The 21,174-nt window shown below is 45.5% G+C and overlaps 1 protein-coding gene across 1 annotated transcript in view; it reads left to right on the forward strand.

Moving 5' to 3' along the window:
* The first annotated feature begins 318 nt into the window (after window positions 1-318).
* Window positions 319-21,174, forward strand: part of LOC122560322 (elongation factor 1-alpha 2) — a 40,290-nt gene continuing 19,434 nt past the window's right edge. Inside the window, exons 1-4 of the mRNA XM_043710929.2 lie at window positions 319-519; window positions 5,490-5,669; window positions 6,935-7,231; window positions 19,577-19,727. Of these exons, the coding sequence (XP_043566864.1) occupies window positions 376-519; window positions 5,490-5,669; window positions 6,935-7,231; window positions 19,577-19,727 (772 nt within the window). The 5' untranslated portion in view covers window positions 319-375. The remainder of the gene's footprint in view (window positions 520-5,489; window positions 5,670-6,934; window positions 7,232-19,576; window positions 19,728-21,174) is intronic.

Genomic DNA, 21,174 nt, shown 5'->3' on the forward strand with positions numbered 1-21,174 from the left:
AATGTAATCATTCCAGACAAAGAAACGTTTTAAAAGCAAGGAATTGGGAGATTGGGAAAGATAATTACATTTAGGGAGAGGGCGGGATTGAGAGGGAGTTATATTTAGACCAATCTCCATGAACTGAAACCAGGCACCTGCTGGGATCCTTTGGAATATCCCACCCCCCCCCCCCCCCCCGATCTGAGCGAGATCCTCAGCAGAGTCTTGGAGGCTGCGCCCCCTTCCCAAACCCAGAACTGGGCTTGACCCTTTCACCTTCCCTGTAGCGGGGCTGACTCCGAGGATCCCCCCTCCCTGACTCCTCTCTCTCTCTCTCTCTGCTGCAGTGATCTGTCCCCAGCTCCAGCCCCAGCCCCAGCCCCAGCCCCAGCCATGGGCAAAGAGAAGATTCACATCAACATTGTGGTCATCGGGCATGTCGATTCCGGCAAATCCACCACCACCGGACACCTCATCTACAAATGTGGCGGCATCGACAAGAGAACCATCGAAAAATTCGAGAAGGAGGCGGCAGAGGTAACGGAGAGTTCTAGCACCTTCCTATTTCAACCCAGCACCTTCCCAGCTCCATCCCAACAGCTTTCCACTTCATCCCAGCACCTTCCCAACTCCATCCCAGCACCTTCCCAACTCCATCCCAGCACCTTCCCAACTCCATCCCAGCTCCATCCCAACAGCTTTCCACTTCATCCCAGCACCTTCCCAACTCCATCCCAGCTCCAACCCAACAGCTTTCCACTTCATCCCAGCACCTTCCCAACTCCATCCCAGCTCCAACCCAACAGCTTCCCACTTCATCCTAGCACCTTTCCACTTCATCCCAGCACCTTTCCAACTCCATTCCAGCTCCATTCCAACAGCTTTCCACTTCATCCCATTACCTTCCCAAATCCATCCCAGCACCTTCCCAACTCCATCCCAGCACCATCCCAACAGCTTCCCACTTTATCACAGCACCTTCCCAACTCCATTCCAGCTCCATTCCAACAGCTTTCCACTTCATCCCATTACCTTCCCAAATCCATCCCAGCACCTTCCCAACTCCATCCCAGCTCCATCCCAACAGCTTCCCACTTTATCCCAGCTCCATCCCAACTCCAACCGAGCTCCATCCCAACAGCTTCTTAACTCCATCCCAGCTCCATCCCAACAGCTTCCCGCTCGATCCCAGCAGTTTCCCACTTCATCCCAAATCCATCCCAGCAGCTCCACTCCAGCAGCATCCCAAATCTATCCCAGCAGCTTCCCCACTGAATCCCAGCTACATTGCACCAATTTTCCATCCCAATCTCAGCTCCATCCCAGCCCTGGTTCCAGCACTTTTCCCAGCACAGCTTCTAAGATGTTACCATCAGTGTCCCAACACATTCCCAACGTATTCCTACCATTGCTTTCAGCACAGTCACATTTCCAGTATGGTCCCAGTTGAGCCTCAGCAGAGTTTGGTCCCTGACCATATTAGGAGCAAAAATAGCCCACTCAGTCCCTTAACTCAATATTGTAGAGGTTGAAAGATTATGTCCTATTTGTTTACAGTATATTTATATTTTAAATGTTCTTTTCCTTCATTTTAATTTTCTGGAGTAGGATTTGTTTGCAGACGGTGGTCAAATACTGTTTTTTTAAGAAAATGAACTATGACCTTACCATTTTGATGCCTGTCTGTTTGTTATGAACTGTCCAGGTTTGACCCCAGTGTCTGCTGGGATTGAGTTAACCTGCAGGTCACTGGGTGAGCACCTGGGAGAAATATCTGACTTTTTAAAAAAATGCACAGTTGTCCCCGTTTCTTCATTGATTCTAAAGTGATTGAAGATGTTATCATTGGCTGTTGGCATTGGGTGGGGCAGTGGGTTAAAAAAAGACATCCCAGATCTGCCCGTTCAGAGTTGGAAACTTGCCATGGACGATGATTGCAATGCCAACCATTCTAACAAACCGGTTAACAATTGGCCGTTTGCTGATCATGTGATTGGTGACATCTTGTGGTTTGTGAGGTCCAGGATGATGGAAGCCAGCAGATGTGGGGACCATCCTTTGAAATCGCTTCTCTTTATTGTGTTACAGTTTGTGTCCTCCAGGCTTGACCAGGTGATGTTTTCTGGGCTGATGTCCTGGCTGGCCTGTTCACACCAACTCCCTTTCACCTCCCATTGGTTCACCTACATTACCTTCCCCTCTACTACAGCACCTCAATTTGCAAATTTCTCAACCTCGTTTTTAAATCCTTCCATGCCTCATTCCTCCTGTCTTTGTAATCTCCTGTAGCCCCACGAGCCTCTGAAATTGCTGCACATCTCCAGTTTAGTACATGTTCATTTTAATCTCTGCCTTTGATGACCTACAGCTGCTTGAACTCCAACCCCTGTCTCTCTCGCTCCATCTCCTCCTTAAAACTCATCTCACCTGGCCAAATAATCCCTTTAGTGGTTTGATGACCTTTTTTGATAATGTTACTATGAATCTTGGATTTCTTTATTACCTTAATGGTGCTCTATAAATGCAACTTGTTGTCCTTGGTTTCCATGGTGATCTATTCCAGGTTCAGTGTCTTTGCTGACTCACCAATGGGTCAGACCTTTCCGTAGTTGTCGTTCACCAGGCATTCAGAATATTCCAGTAATGTGGATGTGATGGCTGCAGGATTGAACTAATTTTACTTGTGCTTTTTCTGACACCTGCTATTTTTTTTCAAAGCTGATACGTTTTGGGAATTATCTGTGAACGTGGGACCTTAACCAGCATCGGCATCAATTTTTGTTTTGCATTTAATGTTTGTCTAGTGATTCAGCAATTCTGTGCTCATTGTTTACCCTTTATCCATTTTTATACTCTTTACCCATCTCATGGATGACTCTTCAGATGCAGAGAATGTGCTTTGAAAGTGGTTGGAAATATGACAGAACATTCTGGAAGCTTCAAGGCACCCTATTTTCCCTGGCCCTACCCAACTACTCATGTCTCAGGGTTCCCTGTCATCCTGGTAATATATCCTGCCTCACATCCACCTGCTCCCGCTGATCGGTCACTTTGACAATATCCACCCCAGCCTCAAGTCGAAACTGCCCACCACACCTTTGTTACATCCATATTGGTTATTCCATCTAAAACAGACATAGCTGGAGAAACTCAGCAAGTCTGGAAGCACTTGTGGAGAGAGAAACAGAGTTAATGACCCTTCATCAAGCAATTGGACCCGAAATGTTAACTCTGAGCTGCTGAGATGTTCCCAGCAATTTATGCTTTTGTTTCAGAAATGTGGAATTCCTACAGTGCAGAAAGAGACCATGCACCACTGAGTCTGCGCTGACCCTCCATCAGCATCCCTCCCTATTCCTAGAACACCACATCTCCCATAAGACCGTAAGTCATAGGAGCAGAAATTAGGCCATTCAGCCCATCGAGTCTGCTCAGATATTCAATCATGGCTGATAGGCTTTTCAACCCCATTTGCCCGCTTTCTCCCTGTAACCTTCGATCCCCTTGGCAATCAAGAACCTATCTATCTCCGTCTTAAATACACTCAATAAACTGACCTCCACAGCCTTTTGTGGCAATGAATTCCACAGATTCCCCACCCTCTGGCTGAAGAAGTTTCTCCTTATCTCTGTTCTAAAAGGTTTCCTCTTTACTCTAAGGCTGAGGCCTTGAGTGCTCAATTCTCCTGCCCATGGCTAATCCCTGGACACTATGGTCAATTTCCCATGGCCAATCCACCCTAAACTGCACATCTTTGGACTGTGCGAAAAACCAGAGCACACAGAAGGGACCCACGCAGAAAATGTAAACTCCACACAGACAGTCACATGAGGCTAGAATTGAACCCAAGCCCCTGGTGCTGTGAGGCAGTAGTGCTAACCACTGAGCTACCATGACACCCATATCTTCAGTATCTGTAGTTCTTGGTTTTATTATTTGATTATTCCAGTGTTGTCCTGGTTGGTCTCCCAACCCCAAACTTCAGCTTGTTTTAAACTCTGCTACCCTTTTCCCATCTCTCACCATGTTCCCTTCACGCATTGACCCCTCCGTGCCCTGGCTGGGAGACTGGTTTGAAGGTGTGTGACCTTGCAGTTAGCTAGAAGTTCCTGTGCAGCAGGACAGTTGCTTCAAACTGCCACGTGGGTGGTTCCCGCACAGAGGACCTCTTCTTCAAACAAGCTGGCTAGTTCTCCACAAATACAGTCCACGGTGATTGGTTCGTGTCCAGAAACGCCTCCATTGTAAAATTCTCATCCTTGTATTCATAACCCCCCATGGCTTCATTCATCCCCATCTCTGTAATTGTCTCTGTCACATCAGTACCACTGGATAGCTAGTGCCAGTGGTGTTGCAGGATTGTCACCGGGCTCTTAATCGAGAGACCCAGGTTAATGTTCTGAGCACCTGGAGTAGAATCCTGCCATGGCAGAAGTTTGAATTCAGTAAAAATCTGGAAGAGAGAGCTGGTGTAATGGTGGTCATGAAGCCACTGTCCATTGTCTTTAAACCCATCTGGGTCACCACTGTCCTAGGGAAGGGAATCTGCCATCCTTACCTGGTCTGGTCCACATATGACTCCGGACCCACAGCAATGTGATTGACTCTTGACTGCTGTCTGATATAGGGTCCAGCAAGTCACTTGGTGATACTCAAGAAGTTACCTCACCTCGCAGCCTACCCTTAGGGACAGTGAGGGATCCAGGTTCAATTCCTGCCTCGGGCAACTGACTGTGTGAAGTTTGCACATTCTTCCCGTGTCTGCGTGGGTTTCCTCCGGGTGCTCCAGTTTCCTCCCACAGTCCAAAGATCTGCAGGTTAGGTGGATTGGGCAAAGAAATTCCGGGCTATGGGGTAATCTGGGTGGGATGCTCTTCAGAGGTTTGCTGTTGATTTGATGTAACGAATGCTTCCACATAGTAGGGGTTCAACGATAGTTTGGAGGGATGACCTGGAACTTCTCAGAATCATTGGTTCTTATAGCCAACAACAAATTACATTGATGTTGCACCTTCCCAGCATGTTCCACAGGAACATAATCAACATTCAGGAAGCTTGGATCAAGTTAATCATCATCATAAGACCATAAGACATAGGAGTGGAAGTAAGGCCATTCGGCCAATCGAGTCCACTCCGCCATTCAATCACCACATATAGACTGCAATGAGCTGCCAGAGCAGGCAGTGGATAGACTAATCCTCAAGGGGAGCTCGCTAAATAATTGAAACAGGACAACATTCAGGGCTATAGCGAGACAGCAGAGCAGTTGAACTAATTGGATAGCTCTTTCACAGAGCTTGCACAGGTAGGAGAGGCTGAATGACCTGCCTTTGTACTCTGCAATCTGTATAAGTAATGTTTTGTTCAAGTTCGATATTCTTGTAAATACTTTCCTTGCAATCTCCCACATTGTTTTAAAAGGTGTCGATTCTATGGTAAGCGTTTGATGATCTTTGTAGTGCGAATATCTCATTGACACAGAACCAATTCTGATCACTCTTGCTCAGATGGGTAAAGGTTCCTTCAAATACGCCTGGGTCCTGGACAAGCTGAAAGCTGAACGTGAGCGAGGTATCACTATTGACATCTCTCTGTGGAAGTTTGAGACACCAAAGTATTACATCACCATCATTGATGCTCCTGGCCACAGGGACTTCATTAAGAACATGATCACTGGAACCTCTCAGGTCAGTAAAAAGCTGTGGGAGGCCAAAGCAGATTTCCAAACTTGAAATCAAAGCATTTTATTCCTCCCTTTCCTGATTTTTACCCCATCTGGTCAACTCCGTTCAAACATAATCAGACAAAATTGACCCTGAGCTAAATAAAATGGGAATCAGGACAGGTGATTAATGGCTTGGGTCAATGAGAAAAACTTTAAAGACAATCTTGAGGGAAACAAAACAGAGAGGTGACGGTACAGCCAGCAGTGTTTTGATGAAGGGAATAGGGAATAGTAAGTGGATTAGAGTTGAGGACTCACAGTTTTCAGGGTGGTACTGGGTGTGGTTCTAAAGGTGTTGTCAAGATTCTGAACCTCACCAGAGTGACACATCTCTGTGAAAACAGTTAGTGAGGGTAACCAGACTATTCACTCATAGAGGGCATCACAGGCTAGACCAGTTCTCCGTTATGACATGATGTGGAGATGCTGATGTTGGACTGGGGTGGACAAAGTCAGAAATCACAACACACCAGGTTATCATCCAACAGGTTTGTTTGGAATCACAAGCTTCCAGAGCACTGCTTCACCCGATGAAGGAGCTGTGCTTCGAAAGTTTGTGATTTCAAATAAACCTGTTGGACCATAACCTGGTGTCAAGTGACATCTGACTCCATTATGACAGACACACATCCACAGTCTCCTGCAGGCAACCTTGGGTGACAACACAGAGTGAGCCTGGGCTAACATTTGTGAATTCCTAACCCAGTGGTTCTGCATCAGATTATTGGGTGTAGCAGTTATGTTACTGAACTGGTAACCTGGAACCTGATTGGCAATTGAAGCTCAAATTAGCTTCAAACTGATGAAAGTCATCCACAAATAGATCATAAAAACGGTGGATTGTTTGACAAAATTAAATACTCCTTTAGTGGAGCAGAGCTGCAGTTCTTACTCAGGCTGGACCTATATTTGACTGCAAGGGCTGGAATCCAAGGATTGCAAAGATTTCAGAAGGTTATGGATTGTGAGGCCATTGATGGATTTGAAAATAAGGGAGGGAATTTTAAAACCTGGGGGCTTGGTTCTGAGTTTGCCAGCGTGGGTCAGTGGGAGTGCAAAGGTCAGTGGTTAATGATCAGAGGGAACAGTGAGCTCTGGGGTCAGAGGGCAGAGTGTAATTGTAAAGGAGCTCTGTCCACAGTGAATGGAGGGGTCAAGGGTTGGTGCCCACAGGGGTCAGAGAGCATGACTTTGACGAAGTGTGTGTGTCTCTCTCTGTCTGTCCAGGCTGACTGCGCTGTGCTGATAGTGGCTGCTGGTGTTGGTGAATTTGAAGCTGGCATCTCCAAGAACGGCCAGACCCGTGAGCACGCGCTCCTGGCCTACACTCTCGGGGTGAAGCAGCTCATCGTGGGGGTCAACAAAATGGACTCCACCGAGCCTCCGTACAGTGAGAAGCGCTACGATGAAATTGTGAAGGAAGTTAGCGCCTACATTAAAAAGATTGGCTACAACCCAATCACTGTCCCCTTTGTGCCAGTGTCCGGTTGGCATGGTGATAACATGTTGGAGGCCTCACCCAATGTGAGTAAGAATTGCCTGTAAACATTCAGAATCCATGTTTAATTTTCTCCCAGAGAAATGACAGGTTTTTATGGACAGCGAGACCTGAAATTCCATACAAGTCAAGATTCTTATCCCAAATTATCCCTTCCTGAAAGGATTGATGTGTGCTGGTCAGTATGATGATGACTGACTCCATGTTGGGGTACAGTTCTCTAAACACTACCTCCTAGTGGGGTCCTGTTGTACCCGGTTTTGGGGTGTGGGCTCCAACCTCTGTTGATATGCTGTGGTAATTTTTCACCCCAGTACCTATTTGTCCATCCAGGAAGGACAGACAGTGAGGGTGCATTGACGGGAATACAAAGCAGACTAAAATGGACTCAGTGTACACGTGTGTAAACGCTTGGAACATGGTAAATAGGATTGGTGCCTGCACAGATACTCACCTGGGATTATTATTTAATTGCAATAACAGACAGTCAGCTCAAAGCAGGAGAGGATTGAGTACTTGTCTGCCTGTTTACAATGTCTTTCAATCTTGGAATGGTTTCAGCACTGAAGAAGGCCATTTAGTCCATTGAGTTAATGCTAACCCTTTACAAGTGTCATTCAGCTTGTCTGACTCCTCCATTCCTTTTCCGAGCCATGCAAAGATTTTCTCTCTGGCTGTTTTGTCCTATTCTTCATGGCACTGTTGCCTGTTCTGTCATTCACCTTGAATTAATGTTGTCTGCTTATCATCTCTTTCACCAGCGGGAACGGTAACTCCTCCTCTACTCTGGCCATCCACTTAAACCCCTCTAATTAGAAACACATCTAATCAGAAACCCTTCTAATCAGAAAGCCCTCCTGTGAATCTCCTAAAAGGAGAACAGTCCCAGCTCCTCCAATTGATCCACCTAACTAAAGTCCCTGATCTCAGGAACTTGTGTGAATTGCAGAAACATCTGATCCAATCTGTCTTGAATACCTTCACATCCATCCTAAAGTGTGGCATCCAAAACTGGAAATAATACTGAACATGAAGCTGAGGCAGTTTATAAATGTTTCCATGTCCTATGGTTGTTGTTATACTGAGTGCTGTTATTAAGCAGATCCCTGTGACCTTACTAACCACTTCCCGAACCTGCCTTACAACCCTCAATCAGTCTGTGCCCACACGTTGTAAACAGAACTTTCTTTTTCTTTATTCAGGTAAGTTGGAAAAGGAATCATAGAGTTGATGGCAATATTGGTCAAATATACTGTTAATAAATTGGAGAGTGATGATATACTTCACGAGTATAGACAGACTCCAGTTTATCAGAATGTAGGAAGGTTGGGGGGGAAGTAGTGAAGCTATTGGGTGTGTGTAGGACTGTGCTACAGAGCACCAATTGTGAGGAGGTGATATTGGACTAAATACTGACCAGTGTTTGTCTGGTGAGAATGAAGGCTGAGTTAATACTGGAAAGGGAGAAGAGGTGGCAGAATTCCTGATTTGTGTCCAATATGTACATAGAATGAGGAAGTATTTCCACACCTCATTCCAGGGAATCAAATGGGGGATTTTCCAGGAGGTGGGGAGCATTTGATAAACAGCAATCAAAATATAATTAAGTTAACTGGAGCAGATTAATCAGCCCCAAGAATCTGCTCCAGTGTTCAATGGTATCATAGTTCATCTGCAACCTAGCTAACTGTACCCACCATCCCTTCATCGTTAACAAAAGTCTACAGTCTCTGAATGAGATTAACAATAGACCTGGAAGCAATTGCTGTTTCAAGAAAAGAGTTCCAAACATTTATCATCTTCTGTGCATGGAAACCTTCCCTAAATTCACTTTAGTTAAATTTGAAACCAAGCTTCCTTGTTTTAGACATCCGATAAATTTTCTCTCCCCTCTCTGTTTCTCTTTAATATGTTGCAGTTTTCAATCAGGTCAATTCTTAATATTCTGGGTTCCAAGGAATATTAAGGTTAGTTTATGAAATCTCCCCTTGCATTGTAAACATTAGAGTCAAGATTCATTCTGGGGAATTGAGACAACTCTGCTTCCAAGGCCGGTGTCTCCTTCCTGAGCGTGGAGCCCAGAGCCCAGAGTGACTCCAGGGGGTGGGGGTCTAACCAGGGCTTTGTATCACTGCGGTAGGATTTCTATTCCCTTGTATTCTAATCCTCTAGATACAGGAGCAGCTTTTCATTTACCTGATTTGTTATTTTTTGTTTCTGTTCATGACATTTCAATATAGTTGCACTACCAGGTCTCTTTGGACCTTCACTGTTTCCATCATTTTATCATTTCAGATATTCTTCTTTCAGGTCTGATGTGAATGCTGATGTTGAAGTTAATTTCACACTGTTTTGCCTGTTCACTCAATGACGCAATACCTCTTTGTAATTTTATGCCACTATCAACGTTATCACTACCAAGTTAAGCTAAGGGGCTTTCTCCTCCATCCTCTGTATCATTAATAAACATGATGAACAGTTGACGCTCCAACACAGATCCTTGTGGGATACCACTCACAGGTTCTGCCAATTTGAGAAGGTGTCCATTCTGCCTCCTCTCTGTTTCCTGCCACTGAACCCCATTTCCAAACCTGCTCAATACTTCACCTTCAATCCCAAACATTCCAACAATGAAAGGTTCTGAACAGTGATGAAGAAGGCTGAGGGAAATTTCCAATTTGAAATATTTAAGGAAGAGTCGTTTCAGTAAAGCTGGGTAAGAATCTGGTGAAATTGGATCAAAGATTGACAGCTTAAAGGGCAAAGGAGCAATACCAGTCATGGGACTTTACGAGGGGGTAGACTGGACACATTCACAGATGAAGGGAAGTTGTCCAAGGATACAACTCCCTGAATTGCAACATCTGAAAGTCAGCTCTGTCGTTCAATGAAGAAGCAAATAAATACAACCAGGACAAGGGAGCACCGAACAGAAAGTAATAGAACGAAGAGAGAGTTTGAGAATAGATGAGCAGATGATATAAAAGAGAACTAAAGTCTTTTCTGAATGCACGTATCGTAAAAGGCTACCCCAATTAACAATGTGCAAATGAAGGACCAGCCTTCTGTGGTGGTGAAGGCCACAGCTGATAAGTTAAAACCAAATGAATGCTTTGCACCTGTTTTCACTGAGGAAATAACAATAGAGAGAGAGAGAGACAATCATGCCATCCGTTAGGATGAAAATAGCTAAAACTGAACACCATAAAAGATAGGATTCATTGTAACTTATTGAGAAAAATAAGGATAGACGTTTTAGACATCCAAACTGCAATTTCCTAATCTTCCTTAGATATGCAGGTGGTGTCAGACTGGACAATTGTAAATGTTACTCCCAAGTTTGAAAATGCAGAGAGGGATAAACCCTGCATCAATTGATCAGACAGTGAACATGGTGACTACAATAGCAGGCCAGAGGCTAACAACACTGCAGTGAGTAACTCACCTCCTGACTCCCCAAAGCCTGTCCACCATCTACAAGGCCCAAATCAGGAGTGTGATGGAATACTCCCCCCACTTGCCTGGATGGGTGAAGCTCCAACAACACTCACGAAGCTCAATACCATCCAGGAATTACAACATTTAAAAGGGATCTGGATAGGTATATGATTAGGAAGGGTTTAGAGGGATATGGGCCAAATAAGAACGAGGAGCAGGGGTAGGTTATTTGGCCCTTCGAGCCTGCTCCACCATTCAATAAGATCATGGCTGAACCTTTCATGGCCTCAGCTCCACTTAGCCGCCCTCTCACTGTATCCCTTAATTCCTTTATTGTTCAAAAATTATCTATCTTAGCTTTAAAAGCATTTACTGAGGAAGCCTCAACTACTTCCCTGGGCAGGGAATTCCACAGATTCACAACCCTCTGGTTGAAGAAGTTCCTTCTCAATTCAGTCCTAAATTTGCTCCCCCTGATTTTGAGGCTATGCCCTCTTGTCCTAGTTTCACCTGCCAGTGGAAACATCCTCTCTACTTCTATTTTATCTATTCATAGAACATAGAATATAGAACAATACAGCACAGAACAGACCCTTCGGCCCACGATGTTGTGCCGAACATTTGTCCTAGCTTAAGCACCCATCCATGTACCTATCCAATTGCCGCTTAAAGGTCACCAAAGATTCTGACTCTACAGGCAGCGTATTCCATGCCCCCACCACTCTCTGGGTAAAGAACCCACCCCTGACATCTCCCCTATACCTTCCACCCTTCACCTTAAATTTATGTACCCTTAAATTATTCGCTTCATAATTTTATATGTTTTGATAAGATTCCCCTCCATTCTTCTAAATGCTGGCAAATAGGACTAGATTCATTTAAGGTATCAGGTTGGCATGGACTAGTTGGACTGAAGAGTGTTTCCATGCTGTACATCTCTATGACTCTATGACAAAGCAGCCCACTTGATTGGCACCACATCCACAAACATCCACTCCTTCTGCCATTCATGCTCAGTAGCAGCAGTGTGGACTATCTTCAAGATACACAGCAGAAATTCACTAAAGATCCTCAGACAGCACTTCCAAACCCATGGCCACTCCCACCTAGAAGGTCAAGGGCAGCGGATACATGGGACCACCACCACCTGCAAGCTCCCCTCCAAGGCACTCACTATTCTGACTTGGAAATATATCTCCGTTCCCTCACTGTCGCTGGGTCAAAGTCCTGGAATTCCCTTCCTAAAGGCATTGTGGGTCTACCCACAGCACATGGACTACAGCGGTTTAAGAAGGCAGCTCACCCCCACCTTCTCAAAGGGCAACTAGGGACGGGCAATAACCACAGGGCCCAGCCAGTGGCGCCCATGTTCCACAGTAAATTAAAGAATTGTTAAATATTAATGATCTGGACTTGGGTACACAGGACAAAAATTCAAAGACTGTAAAGGATACAATAGAGTTCAGGAGGATATGGCCAGGTAGTGACATGGTTGGATACATAGGAGATGAAATTTAGAGGAGATGCGTGGTTTCAAAAGGAACAGGCAAGGCTACTCATGGGGATAGAGCAGGGGACTGGGATTGATTGAATTGCATTGAAGACAGCATGTATTTGATGGGCTGAATGGTCTTCTTCTGTGCTGTAAGGACCCCATGACACTAAAAATGTAAAATGATTTATTTTAATGGGAGGAATGAGTCAATAAAAGACAGTGTGGAAGGCACAGTATTGAAGGCAGGGTGTATGATCAGGGAGATGTATGTATTTAAAGCATAGAGAATGACACAGCAAAATGATATGTGGGTACCTCCGCTTTATAAATACAGGTATGGAAATTATCCTCAAACTTTATAAACAATGGCGAGGCCAACTCTGGAACTGAGCTGAAACTTTATTGCTGGAACAGCACAGCAGGTCAGGCAGCATCCAGGGAACAGAAGATTCGACGTTTCGGGCACATGCCCTTCTTCAGGAATCTTCTTCTTCCTGAAGAAGGGCATGTGCCCGAAACGTCGAATCTTCTGTTCCCTGGATGCTGCCTGACCTGCTGTGCTGTTCCAGCAATAAAGTTTCAGCTTTGATCTCCAGCGTCTGCAGACCTCACTTTCTCCTCCAACTCTGGAACTGAGTTGGGTTCAGTTTTGGGTGCCGCACATTAGGAAAGACGTCAAGGCTTTGCTGAGGGCGATGAGGGTGAGTGGTTTCAGTGAGGAGGAGGAAGTGGAAAAATTGGCACTCCTCTTCGAGTGGTGAAGGTGCAATCGAGATTAAATTGAGGTGTTCAAATATTTGAAGGGTTTTGATGGAGTGAATGAGCAGAGACTGTTTCTAGGCGCAGGAAGCTGGGCAGTTTTGGTGGGACTGTACCAATAGAGTACAATGGGTAGTGTTGGTCTCCTTACCTCAGGAAGAGGGCACCTGCAGTGAAGGTGATAGAGGACAGGCTCCCTGGGATGAGGTGGATGGGAGACTGAGCACATTGTGATTAGCAGAGATTAGCAGAAAGGTCTCATTGAGACCTAGACAAGATGGTGAAGTGACCTGGGAGATTGTCAGCCCTTGGCTGGCCAATGGGAGGAAGAAGGCAGAGAATAAAGGTCATGGCTCTGTCCTGTAAGTGGTAACACATGATCTGGGATCCCCTCCCCTAGTCCCGAGATCCATTTTGAAATCACAGCTTCTATCTAAATCGATACATGACTTGAATGACGGAAACTCGAGTTGTATACAGTATATCAAAATCTTATGACAACACTAATTACCCGATAATGCCAGCAGGGTACATGGGAATTGAAAATCACAAAGGAGCATTAACAGATTAATCAATTTACTACATCGGCAATGGTTTTAATGTAGGAAAGTGTGAGATCATCCACTTTAACTCATGAAAGACAAATCTGAATATTTTCTAAGCAATGAGAAGTTAGGCACTGTGGGTGAGCAAAGAGATTGCAGATTCAAGTGTAGAATTGATTAAAAGCTGGTCACAGGAACTAACATAATGTAAAAGTTTAATGATGGCCTTTATCTTGAGTGGTGTGCAGGGTCTCGGGTGGCTGTTGTGGCACAGAGCCCGTTCAGAGTAATCACAGCCAGTTTTGAGCATCAGAAGGGGAAAAGGGATGTTGGAGAAATGCAGTACGCATTTGTCAGAATGGTGGTGGAACTGAAAGGGTTAAATAGTGTGGGAGGGTCGGTTCAAAAGGAACTAGCAAGGCTACTCATGGGGATAGAGCAGGGGACTGGGATTGATTGAACTCTTTTGTCTCGAGTAGAGATGACCTGAGTGAGTTGCTTAAAATGTGAATGGGGATTTGATAGGTGGGAGGCAGAAATGATTTTGTGTGGTGAGAAGTCAACTGAGACAGAATAATGGAATTGAGGTACAATGTAGCTCCAGCCAGATGGAATGTTTGAGCAGGTCAGAGGTGCTGTAGGATCCCCTGTTGCTGTTTGCTCAGAGAGTGGGGGCTGGAAGCTGACATTCACTCACTGCCCATGAGCAGTTGCCTGAGCCGTGTATTTTTAACAGAGAGAGTTGGCGTCACTGATGATATTTATGTAAAAAGCTGAGCCACGTGCCCATAGATGGGATAAATGATGACCATCTTTATTTTTATCACCTGAGTAACCTCTCAGTCTCTATCCATCGTTCCGTAATGTACAGACCCAGCTCTCTGCTCACTGAGCTTCGAGGTTATATGGATGGGGGGGGGGATGAAACAGTGAAGCCAGGGCATTGTTCACTTTATCAGCTTTGTTACACACCACCAGCCCAGCTTACTGTCTGAAATGGATACATGAGGTCAGGTGGCAGCTATAAAAAGATGAGGGTCTGGCAAGTCAGGCAACAGCAGGGAACATTCCAGAATCTTGGGTCCAGAGCCAATCTGTCATCCGATCAGTTACTTTTCTTTGAAAATGTCAGCAGATCCGCATTTGGAGGGAGACTTTCATTTCTCTCCTGACTTTCACAGCCTTAACATTTCTCCCTTGGATAAGATGCACATTAAATAAAAGCTCTTGGTGTGGGGGAGTAACCTGTTTAAGTGGATCAAAGATTGGCTGCTGAAGGAACAGGAAGCGGGGAGGAGCAATCAGTGGGTCTTTATCGGGCTCGCAGGGTCTCATGTCGAGAGTGTGCTGCTGGTAAAGCACAGCAGGTCAGGCAGCATCCGAGGAGCAGGAGAATCGACGTTTCGGGCAGAAGCCCTTCACCAGGAATGGGTTCTTGCCCAAAACATTGATTCTCCTGTTCCTCGGATGCTGCCTGACCTGCTGTGCTTTTCCAACAACACACTCTCAACTCTGATCTCCAGCATCTGCAGAATCCTCATTCCTGAAGAAGGGCTTATGCCCGAAACGTCGATTCTCCTGTTCCTTGGATGCTGCCTGACCTGCTGCGCTTTTCCAGCAACACATTTTCAACTCTGATCTCCAGCATGTGCAGAGTCCTCACTTTCTCCTCACTCTCTCCCAGCCAGGTCTCATGGTTGGTGTGTCATGGGGGTCGGTGCTGGGCCCACAATTCCTTGCCATTTATAGAAATGATGTGGATGTAGGGATTGGAGGTATAGAGCTCCATTTGCTGAAGAAAGGTAGGTCAGAGAGTGAGTTGAAAAGAGATCATAAGGAGCCTACCAAGGGATAGAGATCGGGTCAGTGGGTGGACAAAGATCTGGCAAATGGAGTACCTTGTGGGAAACTGTGAAATTGTCCATTTTGGCAGAAAGAATACAAAGAAGAGTCTTATCTAAACGGTGAGAAGTGGCAGAACTCTGAGATACAGAGGGAGCTGGGTGCCCCAGTGCATGTTTCACAGAAGGTTAGTCTGCAGGTACAGCAAGTCATCAGGAAAACTAGTAGTATGTTATGTTTTACTGTGAGAGGAATTGAATATCGATTAGGGAGGTTATATTTCAGTTATACAGGGCATTGGTGAGACCACATCTGGAGCATGGTGTACAGGACTGGCCATTGAACTTACAGAAGGGATGTTAATGCATTGGAAGCAGTTCAGGGAAGGTTAACGAGTCTAATTTATCAAACATCTGATTTATCAATGCTTGTACTCAGATATGTTAACCCATGCAGGGGTGTAATTTTAAAGATCCAACATTTCCTGTACTTATCAACAGCTGCTTTATATTGTCCTGCATTGTGTTTGACTTGCCTAAAAATCCATGTGTGAATGGATTCCAGAACAGAACCCACTCAGTTTCCAGGAACTGTGTACTTGGGAATGAGCAGATTACTTGATGAAGAAAGGTTGGGACTTTATCCTCTAGAGTTTAGGAAAGTCAGAGGTGATTTCACTGAAACAGATTAGATCCTGAAGGGTTTTGCCTGGGTGGGTGGGGAAAGAATAATTAATTTTGTGGGTGAATCTAGAAGCAGGGGGTCATAGTTTTTAAACATTTGCAGCTTCCATTTAAGACAGAGAAGGGGAAATATGTTTTTCTCTCAGATGGCTGTGAATCTTTGGAATCCCCCTCCTCAAATGACAGCGGTTGCAGACTCTTTAAATATTTTTAAGGCGGGGTCAACTCTTGATGACCAAAGGGGTGATATATTCTGAGGGGAAATGCAGGAATATAGACATGAAGCTAAAATGTGATCAGCCATGATCTTTTAAGCTGGAAGGGCTGAATGGTCTACACGTCTTCCTTACTCTATTTGTAAGGAACTTTACAGCCAATGAAATGCTTTTTGAAGTGCAGGAATCACATAAGCCAATGGCTGCTCAGCAAGCTCCCACAGACTGTGATAAGGTGAAGTCCGGGCAATCTGTTCCAGCGATTTTTAAAAAATACTTTCAGGCAGTTTTTTCTTAATGCAAGGGTTGTGACATTGCTAGCTGAGAACTATTTCTTGCCCATCCCTAGTTGTCCTCCCTTGAGAAGTTGGCAGTGAGCTGCCATTTTGAACTGCTGCACTCCATTTGGGATTGATGATGGGTGAAGGTGAGTGGGTCAGCTGGATGTGGGAAAGGGGAAGCGATTGGGGGATGAGTATTTGCCAAGGCACCATTGGGGAATCTCCAGCCCTTCTTTGTGCCATGGGATCTCTTTTGTAGCCATCAGGGCAGCTGGGTCTGGGTTAATGTCTAATTGGAAAGATGGCACTTCTAACGATGCTGCAATCCTGCCCTCTGGCGCCATCTTTGTTTCTTCATCCAGGCAGCCAATGTGATTCTGAGATGTGGGCTTCTGATTCCAAGCCAAGAGCAGTATTTACTGAAGCAAGAGTCATAGTCACAGACTTAGTCCCCCAGGTCAATGCTGACATGGGGGATCTGGGTGATGTAAATAATTCAGGAGAAGCTGATGGCATATTAATTGATGAAGATATAAATTTAAGGTAACTCAGTAGGTCAGGCTGCATCTGTGGAAAGAGGTACATGAATTAATGTTTCAGCTTGACGACCCATCATCAGAAACGAAGGGAACTAGAAAGTGGAAGTGTTTTTAAACTGGTGGAAGGGCGAGGTGGCAGGAAGAACAAAGAGGGAGATCTGTCATAAGGCAGACGTCAGGAGAGATTAATAAGAAAGAGCTGAAGGCAGTGGGCATGGATATAATGATGGAACAAAGCTCAGATCCAAGTGCTGTGAATCATTGCATAGAAAAAAAATCTGAATGCAGCAAAGTTAAGGTGAAGAAACCGGGGAGGTACTACCAATTTTTTACCATTGCTTGTTCCACCTTGAAATACATCTTTTATTATCACTGGAAAAAGGTGGTTTAACATCTTCAGTAGGCAACTTTCAAAATGGCACTGGTGTTTAGCACAGTACCCACCCCATTCTGAGGCCATCACTGTCCCTTTAAGGCTGAGTGTAGGGTCAGAACACATTATCACTCTCCTGACTAGTGAGGAGATGTTGAGTAGGGTGGGCCCGTACTTAACGGAGTTTAGAAGAATGAGAGGTGACCTTATTGAAACATACCAGGTTCTCTGGGGACTTGACAAGGGAGAGGTGGAGAGGTTGTTTCTCCTTGTGGAAGTCTAGGACTAGAGGGCACCATCTCAGAATAAGGGGCTGCACATTTAAGACAGAAATGAGGAGGAATTTCTTCTCTCAGATGGGAGTGAATCTGTGGAATTCTTTACCACAGAAGGCTGTCAAGGTTGAGTCATTAAGTATACTCAAAGCTGAGATGGATTTTTAATCAACAATGAGAATCAAGAGTTATTGGGAAAAGGCAGAAAAGTGGAGTTGAGGATGATCAGATCAGCTATGATCTCACTAAATGGTGGAAAGACTCGATGGGCTGAATGGCCTACTTCTGTTCTTACATCTTATGACTCACACATGGATGGAGCAGATTGAGAAGAGAGAGAGAGTTAAAACTAAAAGCTGTCATCCATCGTTGTGGTATTTGTACAGGAGAATGAGAATTGTCAGGAAGTACTCTTTTCAAAACTGCAGTCAGAGGCTAGCGATTTAACTTGGAAAAGCACTTTGTTGATGTGGAATGTGTTGCTGATATCACTGGGGTTTTAATTAGCTGTGAATCACCTTCTTTCTGCCATGGGAATGAGGCACGAAGGAGAGCTTTTAATTAGAATGCTGCCTCATTCCTGAACTCGGAGCTGACAGCTAGTTGCTAGGGGACTGTGGGTGGTTGCCGGGTGCCTGCATTCACTCAGTGCCAGGACGGCTGTGAGAAACCGAGAGACACAGGAGCCATTTTGTGTTTGTACAATTTACTCGAGGAGTGGCCTGCTCAAAATGGCCGCTCACACCTGACACCTTTCAATTCCACTGAGTCACCGATAAACCTCGCATTGCAAACATGAGGGAAATAAGAGATCGGGTCGTGGGTGTCTGATATCAGCCTGTCAGTAAGATCTGTCTGTGAGAGGAACGAGCTAAAAGCAACCATGGCCTGTCCCTGTACGGGTGAGATGGCTGAACAATTAGCTCTGATTTCAGGCATCCGGTTGATCCATTTTTAAACTGGGCTGCCTTGTTTTTCAGTGTCTGCAGTAAATCCAACACTAAACCATCAGTGTTAAAATAAAAACGTTTCTTGTCTCTCTTCACGTACCCCACATATTGGTTAAGATCTCCATCAAAACGATCTTCATTAATTCTTATTTGCAGATAAGCAGACTAGAGTCTCAATCTGATGTTGAATAATGGCCATATATAAATGTTGGGGTTTTAATAGAGGCAGTGGACTGGATGGCATTCTCTGACAGTGCAGTCCTTCCTCATTTTTACACTGCTCAGCCTGAGCTATGTGCTCAAACCCTCCAGAGTGGGCCCTTACCCCAGCACCCAAAGGTGGGGGCCATATTGGGGGCAGGGTGTAGTCCCTCATGCTTTTTCCATAGACACGCAGCTTGGTGTCCCATGTAACTACAGAGCTCCTGATTTCAGGCATGCAGTTGTGGGGAGGGCGGGGGTGGGGGTGGGGGGCGCGGGCAGATGTGAATGGGACCTTTCTCTGCCCGCCACCTCCAGGGCATGGGCGTTCCATGGGGTTTGGATCTTTTCTGTCCAGCTGTCCTCAGACTCTGCACCAAAAGGATAATTGAAACCAGGATTAGGGTCTAATCTGTATAACATTACCTGGCCCCCACTTGGAGCCCTGCTGGGTCAAGGAGCAGGAATGTAAACCAGGGATAGTCTGTGGCCAGTGATTATCTGTCACTGGGAAGGGCCAATATTGGGGTGAAGAGCTTGGTTAGCATGATGCACATTATTGAGGAATAGTCACAGACGCTCCCTGTCTGGGCCCACCACTTGGGAGAGATGAGGAGATTGTGATTAGGGAAGGGGTGTAGTGAGTCAGGATGCAGTTCAGTAATCTAGAGAGCATAGTGAGAGATCAAGCACATTCCAAACAGATCACCATCAGGGATCAGCATCAGGTTGGCTGTAATGCCTTCTTCCTGACCTCTGCTCTTTCCGCTGATAGATGCCATGGTTCAAAGGTTGGAAGGTCGAACGCAAGGAGGGCAATGCCAATGGGGTGACCCTACTCGAAGCCCTGGACACGATTCTGCCCCCAACCCGCCCCATCACCAAACCCCTGCGCCTGCCCCTTCAGGACGTTTACAAGATTGGAGGTAAGCAGCCAACGCTGGGGGAGATAGGAACAACATCAGGAAAGCTGAGAACACATTGATGAGGAGTTGGGAAGACTCCATGGAAACCACAAGCACGGTGGGTTAGTCCCGCCCCCACTTCAGGCCCAGTGGGAGGGGCACGATTCACACGGATGTGGAACCTGAATGTGACAGCCGGTTTAAATTGAGCTAGAAATCGAATGTACCTCATTTTGTCTGTTGTATGGGCCTTAACTCGCAACGCAGCAAACACAAACTGATGAGCCTACATGGAGAGAGTGAAAGGTCTTTTATCCCTTTTATATTAATTCGCTGATTCTTTAAAGTTTATATTTTAAAAAAAGAGGTTGTAACTGCCAGTGGGAGTAAAAAGAAATCCTCTGCTCCGTTATTTTTAACGTCAGGTGTACAGGTCAGAAAACAAACATGACCATCTGTTTGTGCTGTTTCAATCAAGCCTTTGTTTCTGTTTCCCCAAAGGGCTGCTGTCATGACATTATGAACAGTTAACTTTAACAGGGTTTCAATGGGTTTTGTGAATGGGAGCGTTTTTCACTCTGCATTGTTCAAAGTTTAATTTGTTGACCTCCACATGCCTCCTGAGGTGTGCTGTTGGTGCGTACTGGGCGAGTGAGTGGGTGACAGGTCAGACCTTTGAGGCTCCAACAACTTCTGAAGGAGCTGGGATGGGGACTCAGGCAACCAAGATGGAGTTTCTAACCCGTGTGCCTCAGTGCTCCCCCTCTCCTGTGGCTCCCTACACAAGCTGCAGCAAACATTGCACATTTCAGGGTGTCTCCTTTGACAAAGACAAGTCTAGTGGGTCAGTGTGTTTCCCAGTCTCGAGCTAGCCACCTTGGTGTTGCTGAAATCTTGCCCTGAAAACCAGGGTGATTGATGGGTAAGGATCCTGAAGGCTTTCAATGGGCCTGGAGTTCCTGCTGCTTTATTCACCTTGAGTGGAGACCGTGCACTGTGCCTCACCCAGTATTCAGCTGTGCACCAATATGGATTATAGAAAAGCATCCTGCATTTCTGTAGCGCCGGCCAGAGCGTTTTACAATGAGCGAAATATGCTCCTAAACTGTTAAAATGGCGGAGACCCTGTGTCCACAGTGAGATCCCATAAGCAATGATATGTTAAAGATCAAATGATCTGTGTCAGAGGTTGTAGACTGAGGGATAAACATTGGCCTGAACACTCAGGATATCTCCCCTACTGTCCTTCAGAAGAACGCCTGTGTAAGAGAGTCAATGGGTTTGAGATGTGGCCTGAAGAATGACAGCTGTGACAGTGCAGCACTCCTTTCGGGATTGCACTGTGAGTGTCAGCTGGACCCACAACCCGAGAGCGAGTCCAATAAAAATATAATTTGATCTCAGTAACTTGGCTGTAGTGGGGGAAATGAACACTCTGTGACACATTGCATCACATTGATATGTGGGC

Source organism: Chiloscyllium plagiosum, unplaced genomic scaffold, assembly GCF_037043375.1.
Source record: "Chiloscyllium plagiosum isolate Xiang-an unplaced genomic scaffold, Cpla_swu_hap1 HiC_scaffold_15, whole genome shotgun sequence".
NCBI lineage: Eukaryota > Metazoa > Chordata > Chondrichthyes > Orectolobiformes > Hemiscylliidae > Chiloscyllium > Chiloscyllium plagiosum.